The following is a 24,156-nucleotide window of genomic DNA, read 5'->3' as shown; positions in this document are numbered from 1 at the left end:
ATATAATGGTGATTCCTCGCAGCGCCACTCAAACAGGATCTCAGCAGCAACAAGCCTCCTCACACTTACGGTCTCGCTGACTGAAAAATGCGCGCTTCCTCCAACCAATCACAGCCTTTTCTTTTTTGAGTGACGTCATGTTCACATATAAGTTCACCCTGCTATGTTATGATCAACATATTCATATATTGATCTCGCTTTGGGTGCATATCTGACACCTGTTGCCATTTTTGTTCTTCATTAGAACATTATCATTCATTAGCGAGATCGGTGCATTACACCAATCAGGTTATATTAGCGCGGCTTTTTCTATTTTATTACTTGTGTTTGGTGCTGTCTCACCTGAAGCTGCAGCTTTTTAGTATATGATTAGCGTGGTTATCTCCTTTTATACTTATATTATGTCATATATGCCAGGAGTCTTCAGGAAGGGAGGAGGGGTTTTCTCAGTTTGGCGCACTCTCCTGCATGCATGCCTAAGCTAAGGGCAGATGGATTCCAGGAAGTAAATGCTACATAAATCATCTGCCCATACATTAGATGGCCACCACCAGAAATGCTAGGAGTGTGTTTTTCAATGTGGTTTCTCAGAAAAATACAGCATGGAGACATAGATGGATGGAGGATTTTGCTTTGAATATTAAAGATGAATTAAATAGCATTATCAATTTGTGGTGCTCTGATGCAGTGTAGTTCCCCTTTAAGTATTTACCTATGTGCTCACAATCATTTTTCCATTTGCTGGATAACCGTTGGGAGAACTGTACAGTCTTTCTCTACTTTTCCCCAAGAAGAGGTAAGAAAGTAGTAACCACACTTGTGTTGCTTCTTCCATTTTTTGGGGAAATAGTAGAATAATCAGTGGCAGGTCATGACATTACTGAGAATGGGTAGATATCTCCCTATCTGAAATGTTAAAGGAAGAGGAAGATATCTCCCATTCTGTAGTGTTGAAGGAATAGGAAGATATTTCCCAATCTGTAATGTTGAAGGAAGAGGAAGATATCTCCCAATCTGTAGTGTTGAAGGAATAGGAAGATATCTCCCAATCTGTAATGTTAAAGGAAGAGGAAGATATCTCCCAATCTGTAATGTTGAAGGAATAGGAAGATATCTCCCAATCTGTAGAGTTGAAGGAATAGGAAGATATCTCCCAATCTGTAATGTTAAAGGAAGAGGAAGATATCTCCCAATCTGTAATGTTGAAGGAATAGGAAGATATCTCCCAATCTGTAATGTTGAAGGAATAGGAAGATATCTCCCAATCTGTAATGTTAAAGGAAGAGGAAGATATCTCCCAATCTGTAATGTTGAAGGAATAGGAAGATATCTCCCAATCTGTAATGTTGAAGGAATAGGAAGATATCTCCCAATCTGTAGTGTTGAAGGAATAGGAAGATATCTCCCAATCTGTAGTGTTGAAGGAATAGGAAGATATCTCCCAATCTGTAATGTTGAAGGAATAGGAAGATATCTCCCAATCTGTAGTGTTGAAGGGATAGGAAGATATCTCCCAATCTGTAGTGTTGAAGGAATAGGAAGATATCTCCCAATCTGTAATGTTGAAGGAATAGGAAGATATCTCCCAATCTGTAATGTTGAAGGAATAGGAAGATATCTCCCAATCTGTAGTGTTGAAGGAATAGGAAGATATCTCCCAATCTGTAGTGTTGAAGGAATAGGAAGATATCTCCCAATCTGTAATGTTGAAGGAATAGGAAGATATCTCCCAATCTGTAATGTTGAAGGAATAGGAAGATATCTCCCAATCTGTAATGTTGAAGGAATAGGAAGATATCTCCCAATCTGTAGTGTTGAAGGAATAGGAAGATATCTCCCAATCTGTAGTGTTGAAGGAATAGGAAGATATCTCCCAATCTGTAGTGTTGAAGGAATAGGAAGATATCTCCCAATCTGTAATGTTGAAGGAAGAGGAAGATATCTCCCAATCTGTAATGTTGAAGGAATAGGAAGATATCTCCCAATCTGTAATGTTGAAGGAATAGGAAGATATCTCCCAATCTGTAATGTTGAAGGAAGAGGAAGATATCTCCCAATCTGTAATGTTAAAGGAAGAGGAAGATATCTCCCAATCTGTAATGTTGAAGGAATAGGAAGATATTTCCCAATCTGTAATGTTGAAGGAATAGGAAGATATCTCCCAATCTGTAATGTTGAAGGAATAGGAAGATATCTCCCAATCTGTAATGTTGAAGGAATAGGAAGATATCTCCCAATCTGTAGTGTTGAAGGAATAGGAAGATATCTCCCAATCTGTAGTGTTGAAGGAAGAAGAAAATATCTCCCAATCTGTAATGTTGAAGGAATAGGAAGATATCTCCCAATCTGTAATGTTGAAGGAATAGGAAGATATCTCCCAATCTGTAGTGTTGAAGGAATAGGAAGATATCTCCCAATCTGTAATGTTGAAGGAATAGGAAGATATCTCCCAATCTGTAGTGTTGAAGGGATAGGAAGATATCTCCCAATTTGTAGTGTTGAAGGAATAGGAAGATATCTCCCAATCTGTAATGTTGAAGGAATAGGAAGATATCTCCCAATCTGTAATGTTGAAGGAATAGGAAGATATCTCCCAATCTGTAATGTTGAAGGAATAGGAAGATATCTCCCAATCTGTAGTGTTGAAGGAATAGGAAGATATCCCCCAATCTGTAGTGTTGAAGGAAGAAGAAAATATCTCCCAATCTGTAATGTTGAAGGAATAGGAAGATATCTCCCAATCTGTAATGTTGAAGGAATAGGAAGATATCTCCCAATCTGTAATGTTGAATGAATAGGAAGATATCTCCCAATCTGTAGTGTTGAAGGAATAGGAAGATATCTCCCAATCTGTAGTGTTGAAGGAAGAGGAAGATATCTACCATTCTGTATTGTTGAAGGAAGATATCTCCCAATCAGTGATAATAAACATTTCATTTGACATTTTGAAGGAATTACAGATATTCTTGCCCTTATCTTATATAGAACGAGCTTGCAACTGAATTGTAGCTTGGCCCATACACATGATCAGAAAATTGTACAAAAAATACTGCTTTTAAGGCGATCGTACGATAATCTGATCGTAAGTACACAGCTTTTGAGAGCCGATCACGACAGTTCATCCGATATTAACCGATGGGACAAGTATAAACATTTTTTTGTACGATACCAGATTGTACAATTTTAATTTAACCAGTACAGTTGTCATTCGAAAATCCAATACAAATACATTACAACACTTGACATCACTTCTGAAATTTTATTCTGTCGCACGAGAATTTTCATCACTTTAGTAAACACTTCATTTTCGATTTGAGACTAGCATACGAAAAAAAAAAAAATGGACCATCATTTGTTCGATAATTGTGTACCAGGCATAAGATAGGGGACAGGGAAAATTGCCCCTGCTGGGACCATGAACAGACGTAAAGCCCTACCCGCTCTAAACAAAGCTAAAACAAAAAAAAACACAGCCAACCCATCCACATTCTCTCTAACAACTGTACCAAATCCTCCAGTATCAGCACCATAATAATTTGCCCTGCCAGCCACACTATAATGTCCCCCAGTATCAACACCATAAAATTAAACCACACCTTGCACACTATAATAAAATGTCCAAGCACTATAATAATATCTTCTACCACCAGCAACATATCATATTGCTGCACTATAATAAATTCCCTACCATTAGCACTATAATAATGTCCCCTAGCACCAACATCATACTAAATATTACTTACCATGTGCACTAAAATGATGCTAATTGTCAGAACCATAATAAAATCTCTCCCCATCTGCACCATCATTATTTCCCCTGAATAATAATATTTCCCACAATCCATACCATAAAAATGTTTTCCACCACTATAACCTTTAAAAAGCTCTTCGACCATTGTAATAATATCTTTCAGCATCAGCCCCAAGTCACGCCAGTACCATTACAATATTATCCCCTTGCATCAGTACAATAAATACATCCCATCAACTTTATAATATATCTATATACTATAACAATAGTTGTACCATTAGCCTTATAATAATTCCACCCATCATCAGCACCATAATAATGTCCTTACGCTTTACAAGAGCCCACATACATGGGCTTCGGTTTGACCCTGAGCTGTCGTTCGTTCTCTAATGAGTCAATGTGAATGCAAAAGCAACTTGAAGCAGCTAAAGGCAGCCTAAATAAACTCCTTTAGTAACTGAAAGGCAAAGCTAAAAAACTCAAAAGCAGCTGAAAACATATATTACATTTGACTCACTTTGGGGTCTAATGCCTGCTTACATAAGCCCCCCAACAGCACAGTAATATCCTCCACTACTAGTGCTATTCTTCACAACCAGATTCACAATGCTATCTCCACTCTGCCATATTGATATCCTTCAGCTCTGGTACCCTAATTAAATCCCCTGCAATCTTAATACTATCCCTCACTACCAGCAGTTCAGTAGTCCCCACCATCATAATAATATACTAATAAAGAAATTATATGTAAAAAACTTTAGCACACTCCATTTAACATAACAAAAGCTTGGTTGGTAAGCAAACTGGCTAGCAAATTGAACTGGGAATTTTATTTTTGTTTGTCTCATACCATAAAAATGGTTTCCACCACTAGAACCATTTAAAAGCTGTTCGACCATTGTAATAATATCTTTCAGCATCAGCCCCAAATCACGCCAGTACCATTACAATATTATCCCCTTGCATCAGTACAATAAATACATCCCACAACATTCATCAACTTTATAATATATCTATATACTATAACAATAGTTGTACCATTAGCCTTATAATAATTCCGCCCATCATCAGCACCATAATAATGTCCTCACGCTTTACAAGAGCCCACATACATGGGCTTCTGTTTGACCCTGAGCTGTCGTTCGTTCTCTAATGAGTCAATGTGAATGCAAAAGCAACTTGAAGCAGCTAAAGGCCGCCTAAATGAACTTCTTTAGTAACTGAAAGGCAAACCTAAAAAACACAAAAGCACCTGAACATATATTACATTTGACTCACTTTGGGGTCTAATGCCTGCGTACATAAGCCCCCTAATATCCTCCACTACTAGTGCTATTCTCCACTACCAGATTCACAATGCTATCTCTACTCTGCCATATTGATATCCTTCAGCTCTTGTACCCTAATTAAATCCCCTGCAATCTTAATACTATCCCTCACTACCAGCAGTTCAGTATTCCCCACCATCATAATAATATACTAATAAAGTAATTATATGCAAAAAAACTTTAGCACACTCCATTTAACATAACAAAAGCTTGTTTCATTCTATGAATAGTAAAACAAACTTACCCACCAATTCCAACAATGAACGTTTTCATGGCTTGCAGTTCCTTTATTTTCTTTCTGTGATAGAAAGCATAATATACAAAGAAACATATAATTTATTTTTGTTTTTTGTTTTTTTTTGCTGACTAGCTTGTAAGAATGATAGGAAATGTATGTTTGTACTGTTCGTTCTATATAAAGCTTTTTCAGAAGCAGCTTACTTTGAAAAGACCGTTTATAAAATGAAATGGTTGCCATTTTTGTTTACTGTCCAATCTGGTCCTGAATAATGATGTTCAAGTAGATAGGACGTGGCTGAAAGAGGCTAGAAAAGATGAGCAGCACTAAGATACAAGGGATACAAAAAAATAAAAATAGTATTTTATACAAAAAAAAAAAAACACCATGGCATCTGCTTATGATGTATAGTGTTTAAGCAAAATAAAATGATTCTGATTAGAGTCTAGATTTACCATTAAAAAAAAATCCCACACCACTGCCTAGAAGGATATACATTCACCAGCCACTTTATTGGGTGCACCTGTTCAAATGCTTGGTAACACAAACTGCTAATTAGCCAACCATGTGGCAGCAACTCAATACATTTAGGCATCTAGACATGGTGAAGACAACTTGCTGAAGTTCAAACTGAGCATCAGAATGGGAAAAAAAGGGGAATTTACGTGACTTTAAACATGGCATGGTAGTTGGTGCCAAACGGGCTGGCCTGAGTATTTCAAAAACTGCTGATCTACTGGGATTTTCATGCACAACCATTTCTAGGGTTTACAGAGAATGGTCCGAAAAAGAGAAAATATCCAGTGGCAGTTGTGGTTTTGACAGACTGGTTTGATATGATAGAAAGACAAGAATAACTCAAATAACCACTCGTTACAACCAAGGTATGCAGAATACTATCTCTGAACACACAACACATCGAACCTTGAAGCAGATGGGCTACAGCAGCAGAAGACCACACCGGGTGCTCTCCTATCAGCTAAGAACAGGAAACTAAGGCTTCAATTCACACAGGTCAACCAAAATTGGACAATAGAAGATGGGAAAAACATTGCCTGGTCTGAGGAGTCTTGATTTCAGTAGTAAAACAAAACCTCCTGCGCTCGAGTGCTGTCTGATGGAGTAGAAAGAGGTGCACTACTAACTCAGATGTAGAGAGAGCTGTTTGGTCTTGCTGCCCCCTTCAGGATCAAGGGTATCCAGAACCACTGATAGAAAAGACAAAAAAGAAAAAGAGGGGCGCACCGACCTAGTGCATTACCATAAAACCATTTATTAAAATATTAAAAAGTGTACAAAGTACTCACAAAACTGGTTTGATACAACACACATCAAAGTAGCATATACAGTCTCCAAAGTAGCCAGGTCCCAGTTGTAACGAATGGAAATGCAGATAGTCGCATGGGGCTGCTGTGGCTAGGCTAGCCTAGCCACAGCAGCCCCATGCGACTATCTGCATGTCCATTCGTTACAACTGGGACCTGGCTACTTTGGAGACTGTATATGCTACTTTGATGTGTGTTGTATCAAACCAGTTTTGTGAGTACTTTGTACACTCTTTGAGTCTTGATTTCAGCTGGGACCTTCAGATGGTAAGGTCAGAATTTGGCGTAAACATGAAGGTACGCATCCATCCTGCCTTGTATCAATCATTCAGGCTGGTGGTGGTGATGTAATGGTGTGGGGAATATTTTCTTGGCACACTTTGGGCTCCTTAGTACCAATTGAGCATTGTTTAAACATCACGGCCCATCTGAGTATTGCCGCTGGCCATGTCCATCCCTTTATGACTACATTGTACCCATCTTCTGATGGCTCCTTCCAGCAGGATAATTTACCATTTCAAAAAGCTCAAATCATCCCAAACATGTTTCTTGAACATGACTGTGATGGAATGCCTGGCACCCAGCTTGGGTGCATCCGCCAAACAGTGCCTCCTGCCCTCCAAACTCTTTCAGCAGACCGAGAGCTAATATCAGCCCCTTTACCCCAAGCATCGTACACAGACAAGATGCTGGGGGAAAAAAACCAAAGGAATGACTGTTTATTGAACAGAAATACAGGTTTTTATACACTTCAAAAGTAGGGCAGTCACCACATGAACAATAAAACCAAAAATATTACCCAAATCATCACACAATGGTTAGATGATGTGGTAAGGTTGATACAAGACTAATCCCATCATGTAGGAACCTCCAAAAGGATTAGCCAACAGAGAGAAACAATACTCAACGGTGACTCAATTAACAATGGCAATGCAAACCAAGGAAGCACACAATAAGAGAGACAGACTTAACAATAAACACATACACCTTAATAAAGAGATTATAGCAGGTGACCCCAGCATCAGGTTGATTATAGATTGAGCTGATTGCATTAACATCTGCTCTGAGTCTAGAAGGGGGGTGAAGCAGTCATTGCTGATTTGGGCACAGAGGCCCCAAATCTGTATCCAGGTGTTCGTTTCCCAGAGTCTGTGTATTTGGGGGAGACACACACCAGAATCCAAAGCAAAACCACTCCAAGTGTCCCCCAGGCACACGCCTCCCAAGAATAGAGCCCCCTCAAATGCCAGGGCCCATAGTCAGTAGGAAAGAGGCTAGCCTGCAGTCCCCTCCAAAAGCCCCTGTCCCGGTTGGGTCTGTCCCGATGACAATGAGTTCTCTGTACTCCAATGGCCTCCACAGTCACCATAACTCAATCCAAAAGAGTACCTTTGGGATGTGGTGGAACGGGAAATTCGCATCATGGAGCCAGCAAATCTGCAGCAACTGCTTAAAGCGATCATGTCAACATGGACCAAAATCTTTAAGGCATGTTTCCAACACCTTGTTGAATCTATGCCACAAGGAAGTAAGGCAGTTCTGAAGGCAAAAGGGGTCCAACCCGGCACTAGCAAGGTGTACCTAACAAAGTGGCCGGTGAGTGTATATGCACACCTTACTCTGCGTATACTTATTTGTCTTTGTGAAATGGCTCTTTGTCTAAAGTTGTCCCCTCACTGCTTCATTATTTTGCTAACATTATTTATTCTAAACCTTGCAGGATGATGAGACAAGACAACCTTTGGCTGGCTTTACTGATGGAACATCGCAGATGACTGTAAATGCCAATCTCCTTTCTTCCAGAAAAGAAGACTTGTTGGAAAGTGAGGACCTACAAAAGACCAAACAAGTTGCTTTCTTTTTCACTGCTGTGGATAAGGTCATAATGTTTTCAAATTTAGGAGGTCAAATAATTTTTATGTATCCCTTGGCCATATCTGCAGTATTATTTTACAGTTGTAGTAAAATCAATTGAAATACAATGATGTTCATAGCATCATATATAAATACTTACTCTAAATCTCAAACAATCTAATTGACATAACTTTGTGGGCATGTATACAGTATATGAGAAGCAGGCACAGCCATCAAAGTGAAGCACTAGATGGTTCTTAAGCCGGCCATACATGAATCGAAATTCGTCTGCTTTAGGAAGGATAGGGCGTGTTTCAGGTTATGTATAGGCAAGGTGGTTGTACAGAAGTCAAACTACCAATAAAAAGATAAGTATGGGGTTTGTTTTTTCCCCCATTTATACTTACCTAGGTGGATGCAGCATTGGTCCAATGCTGTATCTGTCCCCCAGCGCTTCTACACTGAGAACCGAGCGATCGAACACCGCCGATCGCTCAGTTCTGACATCTCCCCGAGCAGAGAGCTGCTGACTGTCAGTCAGAGATCTCTGCTCTGCCCCTCCTCGCCCATTGGAGAGCTGAGCTGTGGAGGGGCGGGGAGCATCCGGCTCAGGCTCTCAGCAGCTCGCTGAGAGGCTGAGCTGGGTGTTGGTCCAGGCACCTGGCAGATCCCGACTCGGTGGTCGTGATGATGCGGTGCCTGGACCGACATCTGTGACGTCAGCAGAGAGCGGACTTCAGCCCTCTCTCTGGTGAAAACGGGTCACAGGAGAGTGCAGAAAGAACTGCACTCCTGTGATCCATAGGAGATGTACAGCCAAATGAGCTTTGGTTGTACATCTCCTTTACCTTTTTTACAACTGCTCTGTTGGATTTTTACTGCTTGATCAGTGCTGCATGCTAAAGCTAGCAGCACTGATCAATGTATTCTGACAGCCAGAAAGTCTCCCTGCTGTCAGAAAATAACTCAGCGGGGAGGGTTTCTCCATCTACATAGAGTGTGTGGATGGGGGAATCATATCAGTTTTTTTCACTCAACCCGTTGGTTGAATAAAAAAAAAAAAAAAAAAAAGAAAAAGAAAAAATTAGTCAGACATGGGCTGCTTTAGTATCAATGAAAAACATTTAACCAGCAGGAAATTTACTTTCGTCTGTGGTCATTTTGATTAGTTCAGGGTGAAAACAGATTTCCTGGAGCATTTCAGTCCCTAGTAGTGCAACTGAAGCAAACAATCAACTATGATTGGCAAGGCATTGTCAAAAGATCGCCGGGATAGAGTTGTTGACAGACATACAAAAAAAAAATTTGCCTAGAAGCACAGTGAAGTCTACTATTAAGAAGTTCTGGATCGGAACATTGCTCCAAACTGGATGAAAGAGCCACGAGGAAACTGGTTAGAAAGGCTACCAAGCCATGGTATCTTACTAGGGATGGAGACGCTTGCTTTACAGGCGGGTGTCTCACTCAAAGTCCCCATTTGCCTTTGGCATCTTTACTAAAGGGATGGGGGTGTGTGTCTCCCAGCTGATCACATTTAGTTTGCACCCCATGGCTTTTTTGTGCAGCCATGCGTTTTTCGTTGCCAGTCGTGGATTGGAGCAGGTGGGGGAGGATTGGGCGGTCTCCATTCCCATTGTTTCCAATCCACCTATTGGCAAGCATGTACTTCCCTTTGTGAAGACACTTATACACTCAGGTTGAGCAGTGTTATTTAGTGTTAGGTTCTGCAAGAACGCAGGATGCCTTGTTGCTGGCCTTGCAGCTTCCGCATGCATTTGCAAATATGTGCTAACTAAACTCCTGCTTTTAACTTATTTGTTAGACAGGTTTATTTCGGTTTGTTAGCAGACTGGTGGGTAAGTAATTCAAACTAGGGATCGGCTGTTTTTCACACACCCTCATTTATCCCATCTTGTTTTTCAATTGACAGGGATGGAGACACTGTGCAGTGCTCGCCAGTTCTCACATAAAGTCCCAAATTGCCCATTTCTTGTATAGAAAGGCTACCAAGAGGCCTAGAGCAGCTCTGAAGTAGTTTCAGGAATTTATGACAAAGACTAGGCATTGTGTGCATGTGACAACAATATCACAAATTCTCTACCACTGTGGCTTCTATGGGAGGGTTGCAAGAAAAAAGCTACTCCTCAAGAAAGGCCACATGCAGTCACGACTGAGCTTTGCCAAAATGCACCTTAAAGATTCTGAGGCCCCATGAAAAAAGGTGTTATGGTCAGATAAGACTAAAATTGAATTATTTGGCCTCAACACCAAACAATATACCGTATTTGGTGGAAATCCAATACAGCGCACCATTCAAAAAACACAATTCCTACAGTAGAGCATGGAGGTGGTAATATCCTGTTATGGGCATGTCTTTCTGCTGTTGGGACTGGGGCACTTGTCAGGATAGAAGAAAAATGGATTGGCAAAATACCATCAAATTCTTGAGGAAAATCTGCTGCCCTCTGCCAGAAAGTTGTCAATGGGAAGAAGGTTTACCTTCTAACATGACAATGACCCAAAGCACACAGCAGAAATGACCACACAGTGATTGAAGGAGAAAAAGGTTAATGTCCTTGCATGGCCTAGTCACAGCCCAGACTTAAACTCTATTAAAAATCTGTGGAACGACTTGAAGACTGAACTCCACAAATGGTCACCATCAAATTTAACTGAACTTGAGCAGTTCTGCAAAGAGTGGGCAAATATTGCAATGTCTAGATGTGCACAGTTAGTAGAGACATAGCCAAACAAACTAAAGGTTGTCAATAAAGCAAAAGGTGGTTCAACAAAATACTGACACAAGGGGGGTGGTCCTTTTTCCAACTCAGTGATTCTGTTTTTGAATTCTATATATTTTTTTCTGACATGTTGGAGTTGTATGTTTCACTTGGATGTTATATGTTGCACTGAGTACAGCTGGATTAACCACTTGCCGACCAGTCACTGGGACTGTACTGCTGCAAAGTGGCTTGATTCCGTCCAGCGAGGTAGAACTACGTCGCTGGACTCCTCCCCTTCCGGGCGGCGCTCACGCGCCGCCGGAGGCTCGCTCCCGCTGTGTTCAGTCACAGCAGGAGTTGGGCCAGGGGAGGAGCAAAGGCGATCGCCGCCGCTCTTACCCGGTCGGGGAATCGAGTCTGGAGATCCGCCTGCTTGTGTAAACAAAGCGGGCGGATCTCCTAAGTGACAAACAGTGACAGATTGCAGGGTTCAGCATAGCTGAACATGCGATCTGTCCCTGTGTCACTCAGTCACCTCCCCCCACACGTCAGTAAGCACCAGGCATACATTAACCCCTCTCTCTCTCCAATAAAATTAACCCCTTCCCTGCCAGTGTCATTTTTACAGTAACAGTGCATATGTATAGCACTGATTACTATAGAAATGTCACTGGTACCCCCAAAAGTGTCAAAAATGTCAGTCAAGGGTCCGATCTGTCCAACGCAATGTCGCAGTCCCGCAAAAAAAAATTACAGATCGCCGCCATTAGTCGTTAAAAAAAAAAAAACACCAAAAATGACAGAAATCTTTCCCTTAGTTAGTAAACGCAATACCTTTTGCGCAAACCAATCAAAATACGCTTATTGTGATTTTTTTTACCAAACATAGGTAGCAGAAAACAAATTGGCCAAAAATTTAAAAAAATTTTGATTTTTACATTTTTGGGGGGGGGGAATTTCATATAAAAAAATGTGAAAAATATTATTTTTTCAAAATTTATGCTCTTTTTTTGTTTATGGCGCAAAAAGTAAAAATCACACAGGTGATCGAATACCACCAAAAGAAAAACGGAATTTTTGTAAAATCTTACCTGTAAAATTCCTTTCTCTGAGTCCTCCGACAGTCGCCGCCTCTTCATATTCGTCACATATGGGGTATTAGACTTTGCTCCGAAGGAGTAGCTAGGCAACAGAATATGTTAACAATAAAGCTTTAACATATCCCACCCTCAAGGGGTGGTCCCCTCAGTCAATACCCTCCTACTTCCTGCAACCATATCTCAGTTTTAGTGGAATAGCAGTAGAGTATACATTCAAACCCCAGAAGAGGGGCGGGGGCGGCGACTGTCGGAGGACTCAGAGAAAGGAATTTTACAGGTAAGATTTTACAAAAATTCCGTTTTCTCTTACGTCCTCCGACAGTCGCCGCCTCTTCATATTCGTCACATATGGGGACGTCCCAAAGCAGTGCAAACATGAGGGGTGGGAAACGCATCCGCGCCGAAAGGTAACGCAGTCTCCACATCAAAGAAAGGAACCTTACCAAAGGAAGGAAACCAGCTGGGCAACAGCAAAAACAAGTGCTCAACAGGAGCAACAACCCAGGAAAAGACAAAAAAACCAGGGGATACAAAAAACTATCCCAACAGCCAGGAGTCCCCAACAAGGGACCCTATGGAACAGCCGCACTAAGAACCTTGCGGCCAAAGGAAGCATCCGCCGATGCCTGAACATCTACTTTGTAGAATTTTGTGAAAGTGTGTACGGTCGACCAAGTCGCCGCCTTACACACCTGGGCTACAGAAGCCCCATGACGGCAGGCCCAAGACGTACTCAGTGATCTAGTAGAGTGCGCCTTCACAGGCACAGGGGGAACCTTCCCCTGCAAGGCATAGGCCTGTTCAATGGTCTGCCTGATCCATTTGGCAATGGTAGAGGCGGAAGCCGCCATGCCCTTCCGAGGACCCTCTGGAAGAACAAACAAGGAGTCAGTCTTACGAAAAGACTCAGTCGATTTAAGGTAAACCCTTATCGCCCGAACAACATCCAGAGAGTGCAATCTCACCTCCTTCGGATGTTTAGGCTTCGTGCACAACGAAGGCAAAACAATATCCTCGTTAAGAAGGAATTCCGAAACTCGTTTCGGTAGAAAAGAAGGATTAGGTCGCAAGACCACCTTATCCAAATGAACAACCAGGTACGGAGACTTGCAGGACAAAGCCGCCAGTTCCGACACTCTGCGAGCCGAAGTGATCGCCACCAAAAAGGCGACCTTTTTGGACAACATAGACAACGAGATCTCCCTGATCTGTTCAAAAGGAGCACGTTGTAACACAGATAGAACGAGATTCAAGTCCCAAGGGGGCAAAGGATCCCTCCTAGGAGGAACCAGATGCCGCACACCCTGAATAAAAGTGCCAACCAAGGAGTTGGAAGCCACGGGACGTTGAAACAGAACGGCCAGCGCCGACACCTGACCCTTAATCGTAGCCAGCGCCAAACGCTGATCGACACCCGTCTGAAGGAAAGACAGCACACGGGAAACCGAGTACGTGCGGGGTGAAAACCCCCTGGACTCACACCAGGCAAAATAGGCCTTCCAAGTACGGTAATAAACCTTCCCCGAGGAAGACTTCCTCGCGTTGATCAAAGTATGAACGACCTCTGGAGAGAGACCCTTCTCCTTCAGGACCTCGGTCTCAACAGCCAGGCCGTCAAAGCCAGCGACTGTAAAGCAGGATGGTAAATCGGTCCTTGAGACAGTAGATCGTCTCGAAGAGGCAGACGCCAAGGAGCGTCGACCGCCAGATTCACGAGGTCTGCGTACCAGGACCGGCGAGGCCAGTCCGGTGCCACAAGAATCACCGTGCTGCGTTCCGAGTGCAACCTGCGAAGGAACCTGGACAGCAACTGAATCGGTGGAAACGCGTACATCAGCCTGTACTGATGCCACGGGGCCACTAACGCGTCCGACGCGTCTGCCCGAGGGTCGCGCGTCCTTGCCACGAACCTCTTCACCTTGTAGTTGAGGCGAGACGCGAACAGGTCCACATCTGGAAGACCCCACTTCGCGCACAACATCTGGAAGACAGCCGGGTGGAGAGACCATTCCCCCTGATCCAGGGTCTGGCGACTCAGATAGTCCGCCTGCCAGTTCTCCACTCCCGGAATGTGAACCGCCGTTATCGCCGGGACATGAGTCTCGGCCCAAGACAGAATGTCGGCCACTTCTCGAGCCGCTCGGGCACTCCTGGTGCCCCCTTGGTGGTTGATGTAGGCCACCGCCGTGGCATTGTCCGTCTGCACCCGAACCGGGCAGCCCTGCAGCCGGTCCGTCCAGCGATGAAGACAGAGCCTTATCGCACGCAATTCCAGAATGTTGATCGGAAGGGAAGACTCCCCCTCCGACCAGGTCCCCTGGGCGGACAGAACGCCCAGAACACCACCCCAGCCCGACAGGCTGGCGTCCGTGGTGATTATCGTCCACGAGATCGGACGAAACGACTTGCCCCCGGACACCAACGGGGACTGGAGCCACCACAGAAGGTTTTCCCTGGTGCGATGACTCAACGAGATCTGAAGATCCAGAGATTGAGGTCGCCCGTCCCACCTGGACAGGATCTCCGCTTGGAGACCCCGCGTGTGAAACTGCGCGAAAGGAATCGCCTCGAAGGCCGAGACCATCAATCCCAGACATCTCATACCCGTCCGCAGAGACGAGTGTGGAACGTCCCTGAGGGACCTGACTTCCTCCTGAAGAGTCCTGAGTTTGTCTTCCGGCAGGAAGACCTTCGCCTGCACCGAGTCCAGTATCATTCCCAGATAGGGGAGACGAACCGACGGACTCAGTGTCGACTTTGGAACATTTATCGTCCAACCGAACTCCTGCAGAGTTTGCATTGTGAGAGACAGGTCCTTCTCCAGACCCTGTCTGGTCGCAGACCGAACCAGAATGTCGTCCAGATACCCCAGGACAGAAATGCCCTGGGCTCTCAATAATGCCAGAACCGGTGCAAGCACCTTGGTGAAGACCCGCGGAGCCGAGGCGACGCCACAAACTGGTAGTGATCCTCCGCAATGGCAAATCGAAGGTACCTCTGATGACCCTCGAATATGGGGATGTGAAGGTACGCATCCTTCAAATCGATGGAGGCCATGAATTCCCCCGGAACCAGGGCAGCCACCACCGAGCGCAGGGATTCCATGCGGAACTTGCGAACCCGCACAGAGCGGTTCAGAGCTTTCAAGTCCAGAATCGGACGAACCTTGCCCTCCTTCCTGGGCACGGTGAACAGATTGGAATAAAACCCCCGAAATCTGTCCCGATGAGGCACCGGAACCACCACTCCCTGAGCCCTCAGGTCCCGCACCGCCAGGTGCAGATCCCGCAGGCGCTCTGGAGACAGTTGAAGATTTGAGGGAAAAAATCTGCTCTCCGGCCGAGAGAGAAACTCGATCTTGTAACCAGATCGAACGATTTCCAGAACCCATCTGTCCCTCACACGGGCCAACCAGGGCTGAAGAAAACCGAGCAAGCGTCCCCCCACCCCAAAACTGGGTGAGGGCGCCCCTTCAGGCCGAACTGTTATGGGCCGCAGGTCCGGATTGACCGGACTTCTGTTTCCCAGACCAGGGCTTCTTCTGAGAGCCTTGGCCCTTGAACGGTTTGCCCTTGTAGTGCGGCCGAAAGGCACGAAAGGACCCCTGAGGGGGCCGAAAATGAGCATGCTTCTTCCCAGAAGCCCCCTTAGCCTTGGGGAAATGGGGCAAGAGAGTGCTCTTACCCCCGGTAATCCCCTTAATCAACACATCCAGGGACTCCCCAAAAAGGCGAGACCCATCATAAGGCAGATTGGCTAAGGTTTTACGTGAAGATTGGTCCACCGACCAACATTTCAACCAAACCAGGCGGCGAGACAACACCGCCACGCTGTGCACACGCGCAGCCAACGGAATCAGGTCCAGGTCCGCATCACACAGATACATGACACCCTGGTGGATCTGATCCACCATATCCAGGGTCGCCGGCGAGGCCGAGTCGGCCACTAGGACGCGCCTAAGCATCTGCGTCCAACTTGCGATCGCCTGGGCCGCCATGAGAGAAGCAAACAGAGCCTTAAGCATAGAACCCGTAACAGAATAAGTATGACGGGCAAGAGACTCCAGTCTCCTATCCGTGGCATCACGGAAAACAGGGGATCCCTCTGCAGGGATCGCAGTGGCTTTGTTCAAAACCGCAATAGAATGATCCACTGGCGGAGGCACACACCACCGTTCATCAGTGGCAGGCGAGAAAGGATAACGCAGCTTAAATTTACTTGGTACCGCAAAAGGCTTGCGCAAATCGCGCCATTGGTCCTTAACAGCGCGCTGAAAATCAGCATTGCAGGGAAAAACCTGCGGCGTCCTGCGTTTTCTCTGCGTCCCATAAGCCGCCAAGGCAGCTGGGGGACACACCTCGTCCTGCAAACGTAGCGTCTGCTTAATGGAAGCAATCAACTCATCCATGATTGCAAGCTCTTCAGGCGAGCCAGGGGGAGAATTATCAACCCCCTCAACTTCAGCCTCTACCTCAGACCCCACTAGATCAAGAGAGGAGCGGGACCCCGATAGGGAGGTCCCCGCCAGAACAGCCCCATCACCTTCACCCTCAGAATCAGAGGACAGAGCAACTCTGGGCCGTTTTGTAGATTGAGCAGCCACCAGCATTTGCACCTGTGCAGCAAGGCCAGCCACAATAGTGGCTAAATCCCCCCCTGGGGGGGAAACAGCTTTCCACCAATACTGTGGGAAACTTGCCCTCCTGAGAATCCATTGCCCCTGTATGCCAGACAACCAAGGGTTAACTGCCCCCTTACAGCAAGCGCGGCAAGCGCAGCCCACCGCACCACACTCAGGCACAATGAGACCCCCACAGGGAATATACAGACTGAATACAGGCAATGGAACACAGGAATAGAAGGATAAAACCTGAGGAGACTCCGCTGCTGCTGCTGCCTCGATCGGTGCTTCCAGGAGAGAGGAAGTGATGCTGCCAGGGCGCTCTATGTAAGCCTATGGAGGCTACAAGAAAATGGCCGCCGTGCATGTAAACCATGCGGCCGGAGCGGGCGCCGGTAAAATGGCGTCGTTTGGCGCCGAAATCGCCGCTCCACAGTGCATAAAATCACACACAATATTATCCCATTATATGGATACATGTTAGATCGCCGCAGCGATCGCTGTATATGCCCCAACATGCCATTAAAAACATGCCCCACAGCACACAGCTCCTCACACTGCCCAGCCTGACATACTCAGTGTCATACAGCTCCCCCCCCCCCTTGCAGCCCACAGCATGCAGCCGAGAGATAGGGAGACAAGCAGTGTGATTAAAGGCAGGTTACACAGTCCCAGACTGAGACCCCCCCCAGACAGACAGGTCCCCACATAGATACACTTACCTCACATGGCGTGGGGAACCCGCACAGGCGAACAAGCCGCTGCACATGAGGCAGGGAGAGTCGCAATTCAAGACGCACACAATGGCGGTTCAGAAACCGCACAGCGTCCGGTGAGGTAGCCACCTCACCAATCATCCCTGCACCGAACAGGGATGGGTCGTTCACTGTGCCAGGAGCGTTACCTGGCCGAACGCTCGATGGCAGACTGGGAAGCCACTGACCCACGACCTGCGACCAGGGGGATCAGCCCGAGACCCAGTCCGCATGATCCTCTTCGTCCGAAGAACTAACTAATGCTGACAAAAATAACAGCTAAGTAAAGGTAGAGAGAAAACTCAAACAAAATATCAAAAAGAAGAAAGAGTCTGGGACAAAAAGTCCCAGCACAGAGAGAGCCAGCCACTCCTGACAAGCTAGACATTAAAACTGAGATATGGTTGCAGGAAGTAGGAGGGTATTGACTGAGGGGACCACCCCTTGAGGGTGGGATATGTTAAAGCTTTATTGTTAACATATTCTGTTGCCTAGCTACTCCTTCGGAGCAAAGTCTAATACCCCATATGTGACGAATATGAAGAGGCGGCGACTGTCGGAGGACGTAAGAGAAACTCTGTTTGTGGAAAAAAAAAGGACGTAAATTTCGTTTGGGTACGGCATTGCACGACCGCGCAATTGTCAGTTAAAGTTGCACAGTGCCGAATCGCAAAAAGTGGCCCAGACCTAAGACAGCAAAATCCTCCGGTGGTAAAGTGGTTAAACAAAAACTGTGTGTCTTCATTTTAGGCTACAAAGCAACAAAATGTGATTATTTTAAAGGTGGTGATTCTTTTCTATACCCACTGTAGTTACACATTCATGTATATATTTACCTGTGTTTATGTAGTTTCCATTACATGAATTCAGAAGAATGTTCTTCTAAATTTCTCCCAATGTTCCACTACAAAATAAAAAAAAGGCTTGTAATTATCTTGGAAAAAAATGCTGATTTAGACAAAACAAATGTATTTTATTTCAATTGCTTACTTAGCTAAATATACACATTTTATTTTTTTCAGTCATGTCCTGATACTGGCAATCCAATGTAGTATGCTAGAATTTTTCACAAATTTTAGCAAGCTAGGCAAATTGTGAAATATATAACATACAGGCTTTTTAACAATTGCTGAGTCATTAGTGTTACAGATATAAAAACTGAGATTGTTTATTCAAGAAGAAGACACATTTCATTTCCATTAGCTCCATGCTAACAAGACTCAGGTGTTGGGACGTTTCGCTTCACCTGAAATGAGACATGTTAAATCCCCAAACCACGTGGAGCAGGAAGTACATATAGCATTTTAAAGGGAAGCCTCTTTCATAAAGTACATATTTTGAATTATTATTATAACCTTGACAGTAGTTTTTGATGTGACTTTCACATTTTTCATGACTGCTGTTCCATGTTTTAACTACTTGCCTACTGTGCACTTAAACCCCCTTCCCATCCAGGCCAATTTTCAGCTTTCAGCGCTCTCACACTTTGAATGACAATTGCGCGGTCATGCTACACTGTACCCATATGAAATTGTTATCATTTTTTTCACACAAATAGAGCTTTCTTTTGGTGGTATTTAATCATCTCTGGGTTTTTTATTTTTTACAAAAAAAAAGAATAAAGACAGAAAATTTTGAAAAAAAAAAAGTTTTTCTTATTTTCTGCGAGTAAATTTTGAAAATACATTTTTCTCCTTCACTGATGTGCGCTGATGAGGCGGCACTGATGGGCACTGATAGGCTGCACTGATGGGCACTGATGAGGTGGCACTTATGGGCACTGATGAGGAGGTACTAATATGCCGCACTGATGAGCACTGATAGGCGGCACTGATAGGCGGCACTGATGAGCACTGATAGGCGGCACTGATGAGCACTGATAGGCGGCACTGCTGGGCACTGAGAGGTGGCACTGCTGGGCACTGAGAGGCGGCACTGACAGGCGGCACTGATGGGCACTGGCGGATGGCACTGGACACTGACGAGTGGCACTGATGAGCGGCACTGATGGGCAGCACCATCAGTGCCCACACTCAGTGCCCATAGTGCTGCCAGTCAGTGCTCATCAGTGCCTATATGAGCAGGCACTGATGGGCACTGACTGGCAGCACTATGGGCACTGATTGTGGGCATTGATGGGGGGCACTGATGGCGGGCACTGTGGGCACTGATGGGGGGGCAATGTGTGTATGTTTTTACCTCTAGTAATCAGGGCACTGGTGATCAGTGCCCTGATTACATTCCTGTGTGTCCCCGGCGGCTAACGGCTCCCCTCCTTCCTCACACTGCAGGCTCCGTGTGAGGAAGGAGCGCCGGCGATGAGAGATGATCTCATATGTTTACATATGAGATCATCGCTCATTGGACGGCCCGATCACGTGGTGAATGGCCGCTGTGATTGGCCATTCACCACGATCTGTGATCGGCCGTGTCCAAGGGACACGGCCGACACAGATTTTCCCCGCTGCGCGCTCGCGGGAGCGCGCTGGGGGCGTGTCACTGGGAGGCCGTTTAAAAACGGGCTCCCGAAAATTCGAGTCCGCGCTGCAGCCGTATATAGGCTGCAGCGCGGATGGGGGGAGGTTAATAACTGCACTTCCAATACAGATTGGTAGATTTTGGGTGGTTGCAGGGACTCATTATCAGAGAAGGAGATTTTCTAGCTATTTAACCCCTTCCGGACCGCCCACCACACATTTACTGCGGCAGGGAAACCCGACTGCGCCGACATACCTGTACGTCGCATCTTCTTCCTGGTCTGAGGCGCGCGCTGCCAACATCCCGCTCCCGCTGTGATTGGACACAGCAGGAGCCAATCAGCAGACGCGATGTCCGCCGGGACCCGCTGATCTTTCCAGAGAGAGGCAGAACGTTCAATCACAGCGGGAGCCAACCAGCAGGTCCTAGAGAGGCAGAACGACGATCTGCCTTGTTTACATAGCCATTCTGTCAGCGGAGAACAAACAGGAACACGGATCTCTGTCTTCCCCCAGTCAGAATATCCCCCATACAGTTAGCAAGCACCCCCTAGGGACACATTTAACCCTTTGATCGCCTCCGATGTTAACCTCTTCCCTGCCAGTGTCATTAGTATAGTAACAGTACATATTTTTAGCACTGATCACTGTAATAATGTCACTGGTCCCCAAAAAAAGTGTCCAAAGTGTCAGTTAGGTGTCCGATTTGTTCGCCGTAATGTCGCAGTCCAGCTAAAAATCGCTGATCACCGCTATTACTAATAAAAACAAACGAAAAATAAATAAAAATGCCATAAAAGTATCCCATAGTTTGTAGAAGCGATAACCAATCAATATGTCCTTATTGGGATTTTTTTTTTACCAAAAATATGTAGCAGAATAAATATTAGCTTGAATTGATGAAGAAATTAGATTTTTTAATTTTTTTTTTATTGGATGTGTTTTATAGCAGAAAGTAAAACATTGTTTTTTTTTTTTTTTTTCACAAAATTTTCGGTCTTTTTTGGTTTATAGCGCAAAAAATAAAAACGACAGAGGTGATCAAATACCACCAAAAGAAAGCTCTATTTGTGGGAAAAAAGGACATCAATTTTATCTAGTTTAACTAAACTAAAATCAATTAGAATTTTCGTCAATTGATAAAAAACTATGACAAAAATCTATTCCAATCTTCGTCAACAAAACAAAACAAAATTGTGAGGGCGGCACATTAACCCATGTGAACTTCCGATTTATAGAATGGCTAAATCTGTGTTTGTAGTTTGTTCAAACCCTAAAGAGGAACTGCACTCTGCTCACATAATTTGTATTAAAAACATCTTTGCCATTCTAAAGCTTCCCTCCAACCACTTTGCATCATTTTTTATATACTCTGTGATTCTATACTTGCCAAATATGCTGCAGAAATCTTCCTCCACTAAGTCTGGCTGCACCACTTGCTTGCCTGCACATTTCTCCTCTCTGGATGAATAGACCTCTGCAGTCTGCTGTTATCTCCACCCTCATCCAGCCCCTTCCAGCTCTGCAGCTATCATTGGCTTTCCTATGACTCATCCCTTCCTCCCTTGCTGACAAACTCTCACAAGAGTGAGAGAGAGCTGTGCATGAGGTCATTAGCCTAGGCAAATGACCATAAAAGAAAGAGGAAGTGGGCTGTAGAAGGTATTTACTGGCAGAAAAAAAAATGTTTTACAATCCAAAGTTAAAACTCAATAGATGGAAAAATGAGAAAATGACTGAATACTTTAATACTATAAAAATAACATGTTATTAGATTGTTTGGAAATTCTAGAGAAATGCCTAAATAATGCAATACAATTTAACTAAACCCATTAGATTTGTTGACTAAAATGATTTTAATTAGGGATACACTGATACCGGTATCGGTGCTGATACCAAGCATCTACATTAGTATTGGCACTCCCATGGTGTTCCCTGGAGATTCACATTTTTACCTTGTGTTCTGCTCTCTGCACTCCTCTGTCAGTGGAAATGGGCAGGATGAATATTCTTGGCTTGCTGAAGTTACAAGTCCTAGAAAAAAGGTAGTGACCAATGCTTTTACAATAGTAACACATAAACAAAAGAAACAGAATACTTTGTGGTGCGATTTGTGTCAATACAAAATGAATGGGCGCAAATCGCACTGCAAAGAATCGCATGCAATGTGAACAGAAATGCGGTGTGATTCCTGTCCAAACCGTATGCGATTTTCTCCATTGCTACTGTGTGGGTGTGTTCGTATAGAAAGAGAAAAATACCATCCAGTGGGCAGTTTACTAAAAACGTTAAAACCTGCAGTACATATCTGGCCAGATGCAAAATCTGCATAGGTGTCCCAGTCCCGCCGATGATAACAAATCATGGCTGCTGGAAGTGCTCACAAGGGCTGGAGGAGATGTCTGGCGCTCCGTCCCCAAGCTGACATCCCTTTCTCACTATACCACAGGGTCCCCAAAATTCTCCTCTAGACCCGTGAACACCTCCAGCAGCCGTGATTTGCTATCATCTGCGGGACCAGGACACCAATGCAGATTTTGCATTTGGTTAGATATGTACTGTGAGTTCTAACATTTTTATTCAACTGCCCCCTAGTCGCTTTTCCCTTTCTATACACACACACACACACACACACACACACACAGGAGCAGTGGGGGAAATCGCATGAGTTTTGGGCAGGAATCCCACCAAATTCCTGTTCAAATTGCATGCTATTATTTGCAGTGCGATTTGCACCAATATTTTTGTATTGTACATGTACACATAACTGCTTGTAAGAAATGTTATGACTTGGGAATCCAGAGTGGTTGGCCACAACCTTTTGTAGCAGCTGGGTGGACAGTGGTGAAAGCCACAGGGTGCACACAGAGGACTCGACTGGCCGCTTACTTAGCAGTGGTAAGAGCCCTGAAAAGGCACAGGATTTAAAATACCATCTGGTTTTCACCAGAGCTCATAGTGGTGGAGATGCTGTGATGCAGGGGATAGCCAGGCTGCAGCCCTCCGACTGATCTGAGAGCAGCACTGAAGCACTGGGCTTCCTAGTGCGTAGGGTACACAGGGAAAGATCAGAGAGCACACAAATACACTGAGAGACAACCAGAAAGCAGAGTGAGTGATACACGACGGTGAAGCAAGACTGACTGCAGATTGGTGTGCACAGAGTGACAAAAGCAGGATACAGACAGATGGACACAATGCTGGCACACACTGGCTGGAATACACTGGACGCAAGGCTGGAGCACATAGGATCGCAGAGACACAAAAAATAAAAAATAGATGAGAACGCAGGAAGGTCCGGGTGCTAACATGTGGACATGGTGATTGAATGCTGAGAAACTCTCATGCTAGCGCTTTAAGACAGTGCCCGCTCTGTGGCTACACACAGAGGGAAAGACCCAGTGCTGGAGCAAGGAACAGGCGAGTGTGACAAGAACAAGGTTTTTAAACATTAACCTAAACTAGTAAGATTATTTACATTAGGCAGATCATATTCACGTAAAACAACTTAAAGTAAAGTAAAGTACAAATTCCCAGTAATAAGACAAAAAGCAAAGCATTCAGTCCCATGGTGTTCCCTGGAGATTCACATTCTTACCCTCTGCGCTCCTCTGTCAGTGGAAGTGGGCAGGACGAATATTCTTGGCCTGCTGAACTTACAAGTCACGTGGTCCTAAAAAAAAAGGTAGTGACAGATGCTTTTACAATAGTAATACATTAACAAAAGAAACAGAACTCCAAACATGCAGCTATCTTTCTTTTCATTCAGCATAGTGAGTGAAGTGTAAACCTTTTTCAGAAGGAATTGTCTTTTAGCACGCAAGATAATGGGTTTAACCACTTAAGGATCAAGCTTAATTCTGACACATGTTGTGTACAAGTTAAAATCAGTATTTTTTGCTAGAAAATTACTTAGAAAACCCAAACATATATTTTTTTAGTAGAGACCCTAGAGAATAAAATGGATATTGTTGCAATACCTTA

At 44.6% G+C, this 24,156-nt stretch overlaps 1 protein-coding gene across 1 annotated transcript in view; it reads right to left on the bottom strand.

The window, feature by feature from the left end:
- NMRK1 (nicotinamide riboside kinase 1) overlaps window positions 1-23,844 on the bottom strand; it is a 71,761-nt gene extending 47,917 nt beyond the window's left edge. The window contains exons 1-4 of the mRNA XM_082260620.1: window positions 23,763-23,844; window positions 22,128-22,206; window positions 18,532-18,599; window positions 5,324-5,377 (exon numbers count right to left, since the gene is read on the bottom strand). Coding sequence (XP_082116746.1) covers window positions 5,324-5,352 — 29 coding nt within the window. The 5' untranslated portion in view covers window positions 5,353-5,377; window positions 18,532-18,599; window positions 22,128-22,206; window positions 23,763-23,844. The remainder of the gene's footprint in view (window positions 1-5,323; window positions 5,378-18,531; window positions 18,600-22,127; window positions 22,207-23,762) is intronic.
- Window positions 23,845-24,156: the final 312 nt, after the last annotated feature.

This window comes from Pelophylax lessonae (genome assembly GCF_965119305.1).
Source record: "Pelophylax lessonae genome assembly, chromosome: 1".
Lineage (NCBI taxonomy): Eukaryota > Metazoa > Chordata > Amphibia > Anura > Ranidae > Pelophylax > Pelophylax lessonae.
The sequence above is the reverse complement of the archived record's forward strand: the minus strand, read 5'-3'. Positions and strand labels throughout refer to the sequence as shown.